General features: G+C 41.2%; 1 protein-coding gene across 1 annotated transcript in view; it reads right to left on the reverse strand.

The window, feature by feature from the left end:
* The window catches only part of LOC311234760 (potassium-transporting ATPase alpha chain 1-like), a gene marked incomplete at both ends in the record, with an annotated part of 52,609 nt that overhangs the window by 4,865 nt on the left and 28,487 nt on the right, over positions 1-19,257 (reverse strand). The window contains 3 exons of the mRNA XM_084322004.1: positions 15,519-15,653; positions 16,211-16,320; positions 18,515-18,634. Coding sequence (XP_084178130.1) covers positions 15,519-15,653; positions 16,211-16,320; positions 18,515-18,634 — 365 coding nt within the window. The remainder of the gene's footprint in view (positions 1-15,518; positions 15,654-16,210; positions 16,321-18,514; positions 18,635-19,257) is intronic.

The raw sequence follows: 19,257 nt of genomic DNA on the forward strand, positions 1-19,257 counted from the left end.
CTTACTTACTTTTGCCCTTAACCCACTTTCCAACTTTTCTAGATCAACCACACTGAAAGACCCTTCTTTGGGGAATCCAAACCCCTCCCATATATTTAAAAGTGAGACACTCTCTGAGCCATATTTTTTAATCATGTCATTCACTATGGGGCCTCTATCTGGGGTCTCTTCCCCTTTACTTTGTCCCTTTCCCATCTTGTTGAATGGGACAAGTAAAACTTTGCAGTGTCCCTAACACTGTCCAGTGTCCCTAACACTGTCCACTAGTGGAAAATAGACACAAAACGTCTTTTGTGAATTATGCTTAATTCTAAGGTAAGAATAAATAAACCTTTGTAGTCCAGCTACTTATAACTTTGTTCAGGCCCCAGTGTAAGACATGGTTTTGGTGGATTTTATAATTTTTGCATAAAAGCTCTTCAAATTTTTGGAAATATGGTACATCACCTAGTTTATGACGCCTTTAATTTAGAGTCCCCTGGATTGGCGTGGAGTCGATCCGTGTCTGCTCCAGGACAGCTGGCCTCCCTTCCCTTAAAGTGCTACTCGGGGTTTGGAGGAGAACCACCTGCAGTGGTTCCTGGTTGCGATCCCACAGCTTTTCCTGGAGTTTTCACCGGACCGTTCTCTCAGCCATCCGGGTCACGTAGGCACCATCTGTGATGGGAATAAAAGATCGTCTTAAACTCTTGGTGATGCACATGAACAAAGTTGGCTTTTCAGGATACAGAGTTGTTTCACAGTCAAAGATATTTATTATCATATTCTGCAGAATATATGGTTCACAAGTCACAAGCAGAGTATACATAATACTCTGTCAGGAGTTGGACAATTTATGATACATTTCAATGCTGCTTATATAGCAGAAAAAGGGGCAAACGATAGCATGACAGTAGATAGTATTATCCAATCAAGCAGTGGGGTGATATTTAGACAGGGGGGGGGTACAGGAGTCCACAGGAACGGGGGTTGGTGAGTGTGCAAGCAAACCTTTGTACTTGTTTTGCTTATGTGGAGATCACATTAGTTCATTAAGGGAAGACGAGTCAAAACATTTATGAAGGTATCTTGATGTCTGAACAATAACAATAAAATACATAGATAAAGATATTTTTCTCCCACACTATATAGATATATTGCCCAACCCTATTTAGAATTAAAGTGTTTAATGTAAATGAACATTTTAAAATGGTATTTTAGCTGAGGTTGTTTACCTCATCTCTTACCAGAATAAGAGGCTGGACTGTAATGGTTTTCCAAACCTTGAACCACATTAAGTGTTTCTCAACTTCTGTTAAATCGGCTTTTTTAAACCGCTTTTTCCCTCTAAACTTACTTACTTTTTTTTTTTCAGATCTGCCGATCAGCACCTCCTAGTGATCCCCAGGACCAGGCTAAAAACAAGGGGTGATCGAGGTGACAGCACCAAGGCTCTGGAACGCTCTCCCCCTGGACCTGCGAACTGCCCCCTCTGAGAACTCTTTTAAAAAACAACTAAAAACACATTTGTTCAGTCAGGCTTTTAATCACACATAGGCGCCTTTTTCTGTTCTATAGTGTTGTTTTAATTTGTTTTAATTTAGTGACTCATGATTTTATCCAAATTCTTTTATTCTACTTTTTCTATCTGGTTTCACTGTTTTTAACTGCTGTTTGTCTGTTGTCATTTATTTCTGATTTTGTTTTTATTGTGTTTTTATATTAAGCTGTAGTGTAAAGCACCCTGTGCATTCGTGCTGTGAAGGGTGCTCTATAAATAAAGGTCATTCATTCATTCATTCATACTTTTGCCCTTAACCCACTTTCCAACTTTTCTAGATCAACCACACTGAAAGACCCTTCTTTGGGGAATCCAAACCCCTCCCATATATTTAAAAGTGAGACACTCTCTGAGCCATATTTTTTAATCATGTCATTCACTATGGGGCCTCTATCTGGGGTCTCTTCCCCTTTACTTTGTCCCTTTCCCATCTTGTTGAATGGGACAAGTAAAACTTTGCAGTGTCCCTAACACTGTCCAGTGTCCCTAACACTGTCCACTAGTGGAAAATAGACACAAAACGTCTTTTGTGAATTATGCTTAATTCTAAGGTAAGAATAAATAAACCTTTGTAGTCCAGCTACTTATAACTTTGTTCAGGCCCCAGTGTAAGACATGGTTTTGGTGGATTTTATAATTTTTGCATAAAAGCTCTTCAAATTTTTGGAAATATGGTACATCACCTAGTTTATGACGCCTTTAATTTAGAGTCCCCTGGATTGGCGTGGAGTCGATCCGTGTCTGCTCCAGGACAGCTGGCCTCCCTTCCCTTAAAGTGCTACTCTGGGTTTGGAGGAGAACCACCTGCAGTGGTTCCTGGTTGCGATCCCACAGCTTTTCCTGGAGTTTTCACCGGACCGTTCTCTCAGCCATCCGGGTCACGTAGGCACCATCTGTGATGGGAATAAAAGATCGTCTTAAACTCTTGGTGATGCACATGAACAAAGTTGGCTTTTCAGGATACAGAGTTGTTTCACAGTCAAAGATATTTATTATCATATTCTGCAGAATATATGGTTCACAAGTCACAAGCAGAGTATACATAATACTCTGTCAGGAGTTGGACAATTTATGATACATTTCAATGCTGCTTATATAGCAGAAAAAGGGGCAAACGATAGCATGACAGTAGATAGTATTATCCAATCAAGCAGTGGGGTGATATTTAGACAGGGGGGGGTACAGGAGTCCACAGGAACGGGGGTTGGTGAGTGTGCAAGCAAACCTTTGTACTTGTTTTGCTTATGTGGAGATCACATTAGTTCATTAAGGGAAGACGAGTCAAAACATTTATGAAGGTATCTTGATGTCTGAACAATAACAATAAAATACATAGATAAAGATATTTTTCTCCCACACTATATAGATATATTGCCCAACCCTATTTAGAATTAAAGTGTTTAATGTAAATTAACATTTTAAAATGGTATTTTAGCTGAGGTTGTTTACCTCATCTCTTACCAGAATAAGAGGCTGGACTGTAATGGTTTTCCAAACCTTGAACCACATTAAGTGTTTCTCAACTTCTGTTAAATCGGCTTTTTTAAACCGCTTTTTCCCTCTAAACTTACTTACTTTTGCCCTTAACCCACTTTCCAACTTTTCTAGATCAACCACACTGAAAGACCCTTCTTTGGGGAATCCAAACCCCTCCCATATATTTAAAAGTGAGACACTCTCTGAGCCATATTTTTTAATCATGTCATTCACTATGGGGCCTCTATCTGGGGTCTCTTCCCCTTTACTTTGTCCCTTTCCCATCTTGTTGAATGGGACAAGTAAAACTTTGCAGTGTCCCTAACACTGTCCAGTGTCCCTAACACTGTCCACTAGTGGAAAATAGACACAAAACGTCTTTTGTGAATTATGCTTAATTCTAAGGTAAGAATAAATAAACCTTTGTAGTCCAGCTACTTATAACTTTGTTCAGGCCCCAGTGTAAGACATGGTTTTGGTGGATTTTATAATTTTTGCATAAAAGCTCTTCAAATTTTTGGAAATATGGTACATCACCTAGTTTATGACGCCTTTAATTTAGAGTCCCCTGGATTGGCGTGGAGTCGATCCGTGTCTGCTCCAGGACAGCTGGCCTCCCTTCCCTTAAAGTGCTACTCGGGGTTTGGAGGAGAACCACCTGCAGTGGTTCCTGGTTGCGATCCCACAGCTTTTCCTGGAGTTTTCACCGGACCGTTCTCTCAGCCATCCGGGTCACGTAGGCACCATCTGTGATGGGAATAAAAGATCGTCTTAAACTCTTGGTGATGCACATGAACAAAGTTGGCTTTTCAGGATACAGAGTTGTTTCACAGTCAAATATATTTATTATCATATTCTGCAGAATATATGGTTCACAAGTCACAAGCAGAGTATACATAATACTCTGTCAGGAGTTGGACAATTTATGATACATTTCAATGCTGCTTATATAGCAGAAAAAGGGGCAAACGATAGCATGACAGTAGATAGTATTATCCAATCAAGCAGTGGGGTGATATTTAGACAGGGGGGGGTACAGGAGTCCACAGGAACGGGGGTTGGTGAGTGTGCAAGCAAACCTTTGTACTTGTTTTGCTTATGTGGAGATCACATTAGTTCATTAAGGGAAGACGAGTCAAAACATTTATGAAGGTATCTTGATGTCTGAACAATAACAATAAAATACATAGATAAAGATATTTTTCTCCCACACTATATAGATATATTGCCCAACCCTATTTAGAATTAAAGTGTTTAATGTAAATGAACATTTTAAAATGGTATTTTAGCTGAGGTTGTTTACCTCATCTCTTACCAGAATAAGAGGCTAGACTGTAATGGTTTTCCAAACCTTGAACCACATTAAGTGTTTCTCAACTTCTGTTAAATCGGCTTTTTTAAACCGCTTTTTCCCTCTAAACTTACTTACTTTTGCCCTTAACCCACTTTCCAACTTTTCTAGATCAACCACACTGAAAGACCCTTCTTTGGGGAATCCAAACCCCTCCCATATATTTAAAAGTGAGACACTCTCTGAGCCATATTTTTTAATCATGTCATTCACTATGGGGCCTCTATCTGGGGTCTCTTCCCCTTTACTTTGTCCCTTTCCCATCTTGTTGAATGGGACAAGTAAAACTTTGCAGTGTCCCTAACACTGTCCAGTGTCCCTAACACTGTCCACTAGTGGAAAATAGACACAAAACGTCTTTTGTGAATTATGCTTAATTCTAAGGTAAGAATAAATAAACCTTTGTAGTCCAGCTACTTATAACTTTGTTCAGGCCCCAGTGTAAGACATGGTTTTGGTGGATTTTATAATTTTTGCATAAAAGCTCTTCAAATTTTTGGAAATATGGTACATCACCTAGTTTATGACGCCTTTAATTTAGAGTCCCCTGGATTGGCGTGGAGTCGATCCGTGTCTGCTCCAGGACAGCTGGCCTCCCTTCCCTTAAAGTGCTACTCAGGGTTTGGAGGAGAACCACCTGCAGTGGTTCCTGGTTGCGATCCCACAGCTTTTCCTGGAGTTTTCACCGGACCGTTCTCTCAGCCATCCGGGTCACGTAGGCACCATCTGTGATGGGAATAAAAGATCGTCTTAAACTCTTGGTGATGCACATGAACAAAGTTGGCTTTTCAGGATACAGAGTTGTTTCACAGTCAAAGATATTTATTATCATATTCTGCAGAATATATGGTTCACAAGTCACAAGCAGAGTATACATATCAGGAGTTGGACAATTTATGATACATTTCAATGCTGCTTATATAGCAGAAAAAGGGGCAAACGATAGCATGACAGTATATTATCCAATCACTAGTGGGGTGATATTTAGACAGGGGGGGTACAGGAGTCCACAGGAACGGGGGTTGGTGAGAACAAACATTGTTTGTTTGTGCAAGCAAACCTTTGTACTTGTTTTGCTTATGTGGAGATCACATTAGTTCATTAAGGGAAGACGAGTCAAAACATTTATGAAGGTATCTTGATGTCTGAACAATAACAATAAAATACATAGATAAAGATATTTTTCTCCCACACTATATAGATATATTGCCCAACCCTATTTAGAATTAAAGTGTTTAATGTAAATGAACATTTTAAAATGGTATTTTAGCTGAGGTTGTTTACCTCATCTCTTACCAGAATAAGAGGCTGGACTGTAATGGTTTTGCTCTTGTGTTTCCTAAGGGAGCAACGGAGAACGAAACACGTGGATGGCAGGAAGCAGAAGAAGGAGACTGTCCTTGGAGCGAGGAGAGGCCTGGTCCTCACATAAGAAACGTTTTGCATTTTGTTTGTACAGTCCCTTTCATTGCTTAATTTGTCATTCCAATTTTACTGTTAACATGAATCCTTCAAACATGACGTTACAACTTGGGATGATAAGGGTACATTTTTATATATTTCGATGTGTAGAGTATTTTATTATTTGTTTGCATTTATTGCTTTATCCGGATGGGCCCGTCGGAGAGGAAGGATGGGAGAAGACGTGGGGGGAAGACATGCAGCAAATGTCTCCGGGTCCACCCTGGCGCCCCGATGTGTATTTTGTCCTCTGCAACATTTAACCAGAGGGGGTGTTGATTATCTTGTATTCTCCCACGGTGTGCGAGGAAGAACTTGGAGAATGGGATCTGTAAAAGGTTAATAGGATATATCTTAGTCATGTCAATACTTCCTATGGTCCTGGACCTATGTTGTCTATATTACTTTCTTCTTCATTCTAGAGTTAGCGGTTCTCAACCTATTTCAGTGCCTCTGCTTGTCATCACCGTAGCTCAATCTGTACACACTCCAATGCACTGCAGTTTGTCCAGCTTATTCCATTTAACCTCATAAAAGTGATTCAAAACCAGCTTTTGCCGTTGTAGTACTCAAATATCTACAAAGCAAAAATCCTTAATTTCTTTCATCTCATTCATAACAAACAGAGTAGATGAGACACCAGCAGAAAGGAAAAAGCCTGCTATTATATTTATGTGATGATAACTGATATGCAGGGCTTTCCCCAGGATTTTGGGGCAGAGTCACAACTAAAATGGTTATAAGCTTAAAGGAACACACTAACATTTGGGGAAATGAGCTTACAGTCTTCTCCAGAGAGAGACCAGAAAATATACCAGTTTCCTCTCTGTGCGTTCAGTAGAAAGCTATCTGGCTGCACGTTAGCCTAGCTTAGCACAATGAATGCTATACTATGTTATTTGATACTATCTTGTCTAGCACAGTCTCTGGAGCGTAACAGTAAGAAGCATTTTGTATGAAAGTATTCTGTACTTCTGTATGACAACTATTAAAGAAACTTGAAACTTGAAACTTGAAACTGATTGATTGAAAACTTTACAGATTGTAGAATGGGTACAATACAGTACGGCTCAATACACTCAATTGTTAAGGGGATGCAGACCAGAGAAAGACTTTCGTCTTGTTTACACCAGGGTCCCCCATTTTCAATTCATAATGCAATGCTAGGCTGTTTAGCCTAGGCATTGTCCAACTAACACCTCTCCCGAAGGCTAACCGGCACTGTCCGCTTCCATTCATTGTGCTAAGCTAGGCTAACGTGCAAGCAGATAGCTTTCTACTGAACGCACAGAGAGGAAACTGTTATCCATCTTCTTGTCTCTGGAGAAGACGATAAGCTAATTTCCCATGTTCCTTTAAGTACAGTATATAAGGTTAAGGTTTAACAATAGTTTAATAACATTGTGTAGGGAAAGCCCTGCGCTATGTATTATTTATGTAGTTGAATAATTACTTGATGTTTTGCGACGGAAGCATTCTGTAATGTTTTTCGATAATTTCCCACCATCTCAGTCTCCCCTTGGCAGATGCCTGAGGTCCCTTTGTGGGCCCTGCCCCCCATGTTGAGAAACCACTGTTCTAGATGTTAACACTTTGAGCGCCACGCCTGGTTTTGCTTTTTACCGGCTGAATGCCACCATCGGCGCCAATGTTAACGTTAATATCGCCTAATCTATGTTTTAAATTATGGCTATGTGTCTAATCTGCCCATCGCATTATCAAAGACTATTTTCCAGTCAGTGCTGTCAAGGCAGATTGTTTTTTTATCGCGTCGTTTCCGTTTCAGAGCAGTTAGAAAAGCCCCCATTTTGATATAAAAACAGCTCATTCTGGAGCATTCTATGAAAATCGTCTTTTAGTGGAATATTCCACAACGTTGATATTCGTCTGCCTTTTTATGAATCGTTTTCAAATAAACGCTAGATGATCAATATTATACGTGCACGCAAGCACATTACGGCCGCGCACGGATAATCGCCTCGTTGATTTCCTCTCGGACTTTTACAGTGAAACCGAAAGAAGACATTTCACAAAACAGCCTATATCTTCATCAAACTTACTCTGATTATCCTAACACTGATAACATAGAGTCCTTACCTGACATCAGATGGTATCCAACTGGTATATTCCAATTCCTGATCACCATTCGAAAAAATCGATACGTGTATGGATCCAACGCGATACTGTAGAACTCCATGATCAGCGGGGTTCTGAGGTTCCAGAATGAACTGTGGTAACCCCGGCTGGATCAGTGGACTGGAAAATGTGGAGTACCGGATTTTTTCCCCCATTCATTTTCATTGAGTCCATTCCAAAATCACTTATGAATGAATGAATGAATGAATGAATGAATGAATAATGAATGAATGAATGAATGAATTAATTTTTATTCACACACACACACACACGATACATTTTACATGCGAGTATCCTCATGTGATAACATGTCGCAAATTGTGTGCATGTGCCAGGTCTCCCAAGAAGCTATTTAAAGCTTTTGGAGGGAGCCTGAACACAGATACAAACAGAATAAGAACAAACAAAACAATAACAAATAAACAAAAACAAACAAACAAAAACAAAACAAAAAAAATACAACGTGGGTAGGTTTACACACCTACCTACTAACTGACATATAACAGTCATTATTATTTCATCTGGGAGACGACAGGGGGCGCTTTTTTCCACAGTGATCGCCGGCGCCGCTCGGCTATACTCGGGTAGGCTCGGGTGATGCAATAACAGGGTACTACATACATATATAGCGGCACGGTGGTGTAGTGGTTAACACTACACTACACGCCTCACAGCAAGAAGGTCCAGGGTTCGATTCCCGCTTGGGGACCAGGTTTCCATGATGCCAGTTACCCAGGTGGGGTATCTCCCAGGCCTTTCTGTGTGGAGTTTGCATGTTCTCCCCGTGCTCGCAAGGGTTTCCCCCCGATAAGATAAACCCAATGGAAAAACATGCACAACAATAGATCGCTAACGCTGTGGCGTCCTTGACGAAGACGGACAGGAGCACTTGGATTGGTCCCCTGGCGCGGCTCACGTTGACGCCTGTCTGCTCCCGGCTGCCCTTGGGGGGGAAGGACGACGGGATGGGAATCGCAGATACGAATTGCATGCATGCATCGCATGTGTGCCGATTGATGACCTCTGAGCAGGTCCTAAATTATTTATTATTACATTGAAATATGACTGATATTTGTTTTAATATGCTTTGAACAATTGAACAATATAAAATATATTAACTAAATATCATTGATTCAGACAAATTAACTGAGCAGATCATAATAATTGTTCGTATTGTGACATATATGTCACATCAAATGTTCATGAACATTTTAAGGTGATATGCCCGGTGTGACGTATGTGTCACAGCGATTTTTATCAATTGTTTTCTTTATCATTTTATTCAATAAATGTGTTCACAACAGGTTATATATAATAAAGAACATGTTATGTAAGCATTATAATTCTTAAATGGGCAAATCTTACCTTTTAGCAACAAGAATCTAGCTTTTGAATGCTACTTCTGTCATTTAGTCACCACCAGGGGCGTCCATTTGGTATGGCAAGGTATGGCACTCGCCATACCTTGGCAAAAAAAAATGTAAAAAAAAATAAAAACATTTTTTTTTTTTTACAATTTTTTATGTTGATTTAGAATTTGAATGTCAACATTATGAACGAAGCTTCGAACTATTCGGTACAGCCCTAGCATGTTTTGATATTGTCAATTATCTCACTTTTACTAGGTGACTTTTGCTGTGACTAACTGAAATATGCAAAAAAAAAAGGAAAATGGACATAGGGAAGTTTTTTTTATCAAAGGGCAGCAGAGACAAGTGATACAGGGACACAGGTAAGGTCTGGCTTAGTGATTATAATAGTGCAGTTCAGCATTCAGTAACCCATACTTTTTGTGAATGTGTTTTTGATACTACATTCTGTTGAACACACACCTCAAAACCGTACCTAAGGAAAATTGGCTCAATTGCAAGAAAAGTAATAGACAGTTATGATATTACATTCTGCATAATTCGTATGCAAAATATTGTGGTTCCCTGCTTTAGTCTGTTGATACATTTCTATACTAAAAATGCTTGTGTAGTCCTGTGTCATACCTAAATGTCATATAACTGAATTGTATAGAAACAGCCTAGGCCATTTTTGTCAAGGTAAATAACTCCCATGAACTGACATAGGACCAGCGTTTTAGAACCTTCATTCATGTTGGTAGTTCTAGTGGTCCTAGCCATTCATTTCTGTGGGACACTACTAGGTTACAATTAGAGTAGTTCTAGTGGTCCTAGCTATTCGAGAGTGACCCCCCCTGCACAAAAAGGCAGCAAATTAGACCCAGGCAACTACCGCCCTGTTTCTATTCTTACCTCCATCTCGAAAGTTATGGAGAAAATAGTCTACGAACAGGTCGAAAAGTACCTTGCGGAAAGAAAAACGAATCTACTAATTCCAATCTGGCTTCAGAACATCCCATTCCACTGACGTATGCCTTCTCTATTTGAACGACCACATCAAACACGAGGTGGGTGCGAGCAAATACTGCGGCGTGGTCGTGCTGGACCTCTGTTACATTGGGCAGGGTTATATTAGAAGAAAGACAGTGTAAACAATATAATTAACTCTGAATATAATAATGACGAAAAATAAACAGGATACACAACACAACAAGGTGCACTACCCTGTTTATTTTTCGTCATTATTATATTCAGAGTTAATTATATTGTTTACACTGTCTTTCTTCTAATATAAGCCTGCCCATTCCCAAATCATATTCAGAAAGTATCACAGAGACTTATATTGACCGCGGAATTAGTTATTATTAGTAAGACACAACATTTCCGTAGTAATTGACCACCAGACTCTTTCTCTTAAGGCATTAACTGGGTTAATTAATATAAATGTTATATTGTAACTGTCTAGTTACACATTGGTTCCGAAACATGTATGTTCCAGGCTGCAATTTTGAATCTGAGAGAGCTCTGGTCAGCGAAGCCGGCGCCGTTCGCGACCTCCATGTTTTGGGGCTATTCATCAGAAAACTCGGATCCCGATTCGGCTCCCATCCGTCGGGCAAGAACTGGCGGTTTTCAGCCTCTCTCTCTGGAGCTTAACGGAGTTTCGAGTTTGGGATTCACCGTGTTGAATGGGGCGTCTGAACTAAGCGAGGACCTCATGCGCATGCGCGGCGAAGAATGCGGAAGCGCCCTTGCACTCTTCCGCTGGCATTAAGCTACACGCTGGCCAAACAGCGTTCGAGACAGGGGAGGGTAGAATTGGACGATACGAAATTGGGAAAAATAGAAAATGGGAGAAAAAGTAGATACAAAAAAAAAAAGCTTACCAAAATCTGCTTCACAAGTTTTTGATGCAGAGAGCTGGGCTCGAACCCAGCATCTCCTGCATTGGTAGTGCTCACCTTGCCCACTGAACCACCTAGCCACCATACATCAAACATCAAAAAACACTTTACAATTATTATATACTGTATGTATTTCTTACATAATACAGCTGCAGGCAGGCCCGGACTGGCCATCGGGAGCACCGGGAGTTTTCCCGGTGGCCTGGCCTGCACAGATTTAAAAAAAAAAAACAATTATATAAAAAAAAAAAAATTTATTAAATATTTTTTTTTTATTATAATTTTTTATTTATTTTTTGCCAGGCCATTGTTTCTAGCTGTGGCGGGGGCGCGGCGCGATAGTTAGATAACCTAGGTGGGTGGGGAACAACCAGGATTTCACTCTCTGCGACAGAGTTGGAGAACTATCTGACGCTCTCTCCCTCTCTACATTTCGTAGCCGCATTTCTGCAGACCCCTCTCTGATTGGTTGAACTCCATTTCTGCAGACCCCTCTCTGATTGGTTGAGCGAAGCCCCTCTCTGATTGGTTGAGAGTGCGCATGCGCATGAGCCGCGACAAGCTCCTCCAGAAACTCCGGAGGAAACTCCGTTAAGCTCCAGAGAGAGAGGCTGAAAACCCACAGTTCTTGCTCGACGGATGGGAGCGAATCCCGGATCCGAGGTTTCTGATGACTACCCCCAAAACATGGAGGTCGCGAACGCAATTTATACGCATGGAAGTATTGATTACGCCATAACGAATCATTAAAAAAATATACCGTTAAGGAATATGTTGTGTGTGCCTTTCTGAATATGATTTGGGAGGGTTATGAAAGACAGTGTAAACAATATAACGTTATGTGAATAAACCGCGAAATAATAACTAATTCCTTGGTCAATAGAAGTCTCTGTGATACTTTCTGAATATGATTTGGGAGGGTTATAATAGAAGAAAGACTGATTGATTGATTGATTGATTGAAAAGTTTATTAACAGATTGCAGAATGGGTACAGTACAGTACAGCTCAATACAATTGTTAAGGGGATGCAGACCAGAGAAAGACTTTCGTCTTGTTTACAACAGGGTCCCCCATTTTCAATTCATCATAACATATATGACATACAGATAGACAGTACTGCCACATCTATACATTTATGACATATCAGATTTGCAAATACAGTACTGTTTGTGATACAAAAGTGTCCAGAAAAAGAGTGTATATACATTTGGCGTAGAAACTGTACATTGGAGGAGGTTGGGTGGGTGGGGTGGGGTTGGGTGGGTGGGTGAGGGCTGTACATTGGAGGTGGGGGGGGGGTTGGGTAGGGGACACACACACATTTTACACTGTACATTGGAATACTGACAAAGCCTTACTTGGTCATTTACTGTACAACTAGGTTAGGACATTTGTAGGGGCCTGTTTCGAATTGCAGTCTCACGTAGGTGTTTTTTGAGAGTGTTTTTGAAAGTGGGTAGTGATTCACATTCCTTTACAGCTTTAGGTAGGGCGTTCCACATTGATGTGGCATAATTGCGAAACGTGTTTAGTCCCTTGTTTGAGCCGAATCTGGGTTTTACATGATTTGTGGCGCTCCCTCTGTTTACAGTGTAAACAATATAACGTTATGTGAATAAACCACGAAATAACATAACGTTATGTTATATAATGTTACAATGTACAGTTTCTAACAGCTGGCTGTGTTGTGAAATGTGCATAACGTTATGAATAAACCGTGAAGTCACGCGAAATAAATAACGTTATACGCGAATCTGGTAGTACATTTCCGCTTATCTTCTTGATATGATAACATTACATCCGCCTTTTACCGCGTGACGAGCTAAGCCAATCAGAGAGGGGCTTCGCTCACATGACGCTCAACCAATCAGAGAGGGGCTTCGCTCAACCAATCAGAGAGGGGTCTGCAGAAATGGAGTTCAACCAATCAGAGAGGGGTCTGCAGAAATGCGGCTACGAAATGTAGAGACGCCACGCAGACACACACACACACAATGGAGCCATGCCGCCGCTTGTGATTGGTGGAGGCGGGACCAGGCGATACAACTGATTGACAGCGGAGGCGGCGAATGGAATGGCAGACGGCACTCAGATGCAGAATAACAGCCAGGCAGTGAGCCAGGTAGTGAGGGACTCGGGAGAGATACAGTAGAGCGAAAGTCAATTAACGTTGATGTCAAGATGGACAGTGGAAGAAAGAGAAAGGGTGGAGGAGAGAGGGATAAAACAAAGAAAAAGAAAGGCCCTTACAGGAGAGAGTGGTTAACTGTATTATAATAGTAAATAGAAAAATATGTTGTGCTCTTGCTTTTTTCTTTTTGAAGGTGGAGAGAGTAGCATTGCTAGTGCCACAACAGTTTTATTTGAGGTCCATAACAGTACATTGTACTGAGCAATTGTTGGCTCATTAGTTTGTGATTCACATGCACTAAAATTCACCAGAATGCAGGAAATTAAGTCTTTGTAACAAAAGATGTCCTGGTGGAGGACCCCCAGACCCCCCGCTTAAAAAGTGGCCTGGTTGGGGCTATATTTCGCGCTATATCTCCCGGTATGAATTATTTCCCCAGTCCGGCCCGGCATTGGTGGTCTGAAGTGAACCAGAATTAAAACCTCAATACACTAAGACAATTACATTTTATGTTTACGTTTGTATGTCATGGGCACCTGGCTTGGTGGTGGCGCTAGAGGAAGGGTCATAGGGCCACCAAAACCAATAGGTTTCTTCATCTTCTAGGGTCATGAATGTGCACAGCAAATTTCATGGCGGCAAGCTAGCCATTATTTAAGATATGGTGACAACAGATACGCACACACACACAAGGCAGAAACATAACCTCCTGCCAAAGCACTACGTATTACATTACAGTAATATGGTGATTAGCCTACTGAAAATGGAACAGTGACATCCACACTGCTTTGTTACATGTAAGAGTAATTCACACTGGCGTGGCCGGGTAGCGCAGCGGACTAAGCGTCTGTCTACCACCACAGAGACAGTGGGATCGAATCCAGCTGTGGTGCTTCCGGGTTGGCCAACCGTCCATACTAACACAATTGGCAGTGTTAGCGGGTGGGAAACCCAGCGAGGGTGGGTCCTGGTCGTTGTAAACAGTGACTCCTACAGTTCGGTCGGAGCGCCTGCACAGCAAGGGAAGGATCTGGGAGAGGTAGTGTGACCTTCCACACGTTACACTCTCCCAGTGAGAGTCCGCGCTGCCTGGTGAAAAGAAGTGGTGGGCTGGGTACACAATCCAGATTGTTACGGTATGATTTGCCGAGTTTTGGAGATATCTGCTGTTAATTGGGAACTATTTTGTACAGAAGCACCACATTATGATGGTGGAGGCGTCATTGGACTCAGCAGAGAGTTCCGCTGTAGAGATGCTCTTACAATTCTATTAAAGGAACCGGTGCATGTACTCCCTTGATCAGCAGACAAAGCAACAGTTGTAATCCAATATGCTCGATAGCATTGACGACAGCTAGCCAGCCCCTTCCAAGAGGCGGGCCCGAGTGATGATCCTCACGGGGGTAAATCCCAAACGACAGTGGAATCAACGGTGCTCTTCTCCAGTGGTCACGGTCCCAAAGCAATATAATCCAACCAGAAATGGTTATGCAATCGCCGGTGTAGATTCTCCTGTGTACATATCCAACGGTTCTCGCCTAGGACTCCTCGGGTGTGGGCACGGATTTAGGCCGCACAGCCTGGATAAGTGCACTAGCTAAATACACGACGAACCGGTGGTAATGCTGGTCACTGAAGAACTGTAGCCGCACGATACACTATAAATGATCGACTATTACTTCAGATTAGATTAAGTCGAACTCAACGTTACTGCGTTAAACTCTGACACTTTAGCATTCTATTCGCACGCGGTTCTCAATGCTCTATTTAGATGCAAGGTTGCTCACTTCACTGCACGTTGACTCGTGGTGAAGGCATTAAGGTTTTGGTAAGACTGAAATGAACTACTGCTGTTTACACCTGCGCCGTATTTATACGTAAGGTGAATATCTAGTGCCAACCTCAGTTCTTGTCTCGTATTACTGCACAGACTCTGGGCATGTACCGACATGCCCGGAGTTGCCTTTGAACTTGCCGTTGGGGGCTTGGTCGTTGGCGCCTGGGTTCGCTGTCCAATAGGAGAGCGAATATTACTCTGGTTTGTACACAGGTAAAGGGATATTCCGTGTATATATACAAACAATATACAAGGTATATCAAAACAATAAATATATATATTCAGTTTAATCTGACCCTTTGCAACAATTATAATAAAATAATAATAATAACCTGGAACTTGTTGGTGGAGTTGAAGGGAACTTCAGTCACTTTATTGAAGCGGTTCCTATAGTCCATGATATTTCCTATCGTCAGCTCTGTGAACTTCAGCAAGGCTGTTTCTGATGCATCTCCAACTACCAACCTCTGGTAGAGAGAGAGAGAGAGAGAGAGAGAGAGAGAGAGAGAGAGAGAGAGAGACAGAGACAGAGACAGAGACAGGCACACACACACACACACACACACACACACACATACACACACACACACAGAGCAATAGAGAGAGAGAGAGAGACAGACAGACAGACAGACAGAGAGAGGCAGAGAGACAGGGAGGGATAACATGACTATATTACCTTATGACTATATTACCTTAGGAATAGAGATATTATATGATTATATTACTTTAGGAATAGAGATATTATATGAATATATTACTTTAGGAATAGAGATATTATATGAATATATTACTTTAGGAATAGAGATTATATATGAATATAACATACGGTATTACCTTAAGAATAGATGTTATATGAATATAATACCTTAGGAATAGAGATGTTATATGACTATAGTACCGTAGGAATATAGATGTTCCATGAATATAATACTTTAGGAATATATATGTTATTAGTATAATACCTTAGGAATAGATATGTTATTAATATAATACCTTAGGAATAGAGATGTCATTAATATATTACCCTAGGAATAGGTAGTCCCTCTTGGTCAGGTCTGAAGCAGGCTCTGTTACACAGACTAGCCACTCTGGCCAGGGAACGCCACGTCTCTGACGACTGGTCAAAACTCTGCCCTGAGAATGACCCAGGACAAACAACATCATCATTCTGTCCACAAAAACCTTTATTCTGCAGTCCTGAAGTCTGTTTTTGGTAAGAAGGACTTTTATATTTAAATGTGTATCTATCCGTCCGTCCGTCCGTCCGTCCGTCCGTCCGTCCGTCCGTCTATCTATCTATCTATCTATCTATCTATCTATCTATCTATCTATCTATCTATCTATCTATCTATCTATCTATCTATCTATCTATCTATCTATCTATCTATCTATCTATCTATCTATCTATCTATCTATCTATCTATCTATCTATCAATGTAAATGGTAAATGGCTGCATTTACAGTTTTTCTCAATTGCTTTGGTGCATTTCTCTGATCAGAATTAAAGTTTTCATAACTGTTAGTTCAACCTCCACAACATTTTGTAATTTGTGCACATCATAGTAGCAGTTTCTCATTCCTCCGAACAAATTGCAAATGCTTTTGGACATGCATCAATTGCTTTCATACAATTCTCTGCTGTTTTATAACATTATCATTTGCTTAGGTCATGTCAGTCAAAATGAACTATACTTATGACTGCTGAATAGTCATTCCCTATAAAACTAATAGTCCTCATTTCATTGCTTGAGTCATTACATACAAATATGTTGAACTAGTTGTCAAAATCTGTCAAGCCAATTTTATACATTTCTTTATAAATTTTCCCCTGAATGGAGCTGGATGCCAGGGAATCGCTGCACACATTCATACATGTTGATGAGGCGGGTTTCAATCTGGCAAAAGGTAGAAGGCGTGGAAGGAATCGCATTGGACAGAGAGCAACCACTGATGTCCCAGGCCAACGAGGAGGGAATATTACAATGTGTGCAGCCATCTCAGAAAACGGCATCCTCACCCATATGCCCCGCATTGGTGCATACAACACACAACATCTGCTGACTTTTTTAGACTCTTTACAGGGACATAATCCCTGAGAATGAGAGGGGTCTAAATGGCGACCATCTGACCAAGTACGTTGTTGTATGGGATAATGTGCGTTTTCACCACGCAATTCTGGTCACAGTGGTTTGCAGCACATGAAAGGATGCTGGTGGAATATCTCCCTCCCTACTCCCCATTCCTGAATCCAATAGCCAAACAGACAGGAACGTCTGGATGTGAATGAATGATTTACAGTACTGTGTATGTTGTATGTTCCAATTCAGTTCCAATATGTGCAATATTGTTTACAGTTGTGCACAGCTCTACCCAACGGCCAAAGGGTGTTTCTTATGTTTGTTGTAAATTAGTTTGTATTTTTCTTTTGCACAATGCTGTGAACAAATTAAAATTGCAAAGAGCATATGCAGTAAAAATGTGAAACATACGTGTCTTGTACTCATTTACCTCACTAAATACAGCAATGTGTAACTGTAGATTTCAAATGGCTGTGCAAATAGTGTATAGTGCTGTCTTGAGCATTTTCAGAAAGTGTCACCAAGATCTGACTTTTTTTGCATTGGAAAACACTTACAGAGTGAACTGTCATAACGAAAACATGGCAAAGCCATTTGACTATCTTGTTCATAAACAATGGTGTCAGGACTTTTCATTTTGATGACAGTGACACTTTCATTGACATGAATACTTGCTTTTGAGGAATGAATTATCCATTTTGAGCAAGTGACACGCTTCTGCAGGTTATCACCTAGGTTTTGCAGTTTGTACTAATTGTTTTGAGAAATGCACTAACAGTTATGAGAACTTTAATTCTGATCAGAGAAATGCACCAAAGCAATTGAGAAAAACTGTATATAGCACTTTTATCCAAAGCGCTTTACAATTTGTTCCTCACATTTGACCCAATCACTCACACATTCACACACCGATGGCAGAGGCAAGCATACAAGGTGCCAACCTGCTCATCGGGAGCAATTAGGGGTTAAGTGTCTTGCTCAAGGACACTTGGACATGCTGCCCGGGAGGAGTGAGAATCGAACCGGGAATCAAAGAGCCACTCTGTCTGTCTGTCTGTCTGTCTGTCTGTCTGTCTGTCTGTCTGTCTGTCTGTCTGTCTGTCTGTCTGTCTGTCTGTCTGTCTATCTGTGTCTCTGTCTGTCTGTCTGTCTGTCTGTCTGTCTGTCTGTCTGTCTGTCTGTCTGTCTGTCTGTCTGTCTGTCTGTCTGTCTGTCTGTCTGTCTGTCTGTCTGTCTGTCTGTCTATTTACCTGATTGGTCCTCTGTGGTATCGGCAGCATGGATATGGTTGTCGAACCACAGGTGAGCGACTGTCATTCTGTTCTGCGTCAGAGTTCCTGTCTTGTCACTGCAGATGACTGAGGTTGAACCTGGACAGTAAGACCAAATGTCACACATCTCAACAACAACAACAACAACATTTTAAAGTATTTTACACTTAATTTTTCACTTGGCTCTAGATTAGAACCCCTTCCGATGAGTAATATGATGTCTGGTTATTAACCTCTGTGTTGTTCTCTGTTACTGTGTTGCTCTTGGACTGTGAAATACATTTGAACTAGAACATGAAATTTCACACTGAACCCAGCACAACTAACACAAACTGTCTCACCCTAACCTGTCTCACCCTAACCAGTCTCACTCTAACCAGTCTCACTCTAACCTGTCTCACTCTAACCAGTCTCACTCTAACCTGTCTCATCCTAACCTGTCTCACTTTAACCTGTCTCACCCTAACCAGTCTAACGCTAACCTGTCTCACTCTAACCTGTCTCACCCTAACATGTCTCACTCTAACCTGTCTCACTCTAACCTGTCTCACTCTAACCTGTCTCATCCTAACCAGTCTCACTTTAACCTGTCTCACCCTAACCAGTCTCACTCTAACCAGTCTCACTCTAACCTGTCTCACCCTAACCAGTCTCACTCTAACCTGTCTCACCCTAACCAGTCTCACTCTAACCTGTCTCATCCTAACCTGTCTCACCCTAAC

This window comes from Notolepis coatsorum, assembly GCF_963971535.1.
Source record: "Notolepis coatsorum genome assembly, chromosome: 9".
NCBI lineage: Eukaryota > Metazoa > Chordata > Actinopteri > Aulopiformes > Paralepididae > Notolepis > Notolepis coatsorum.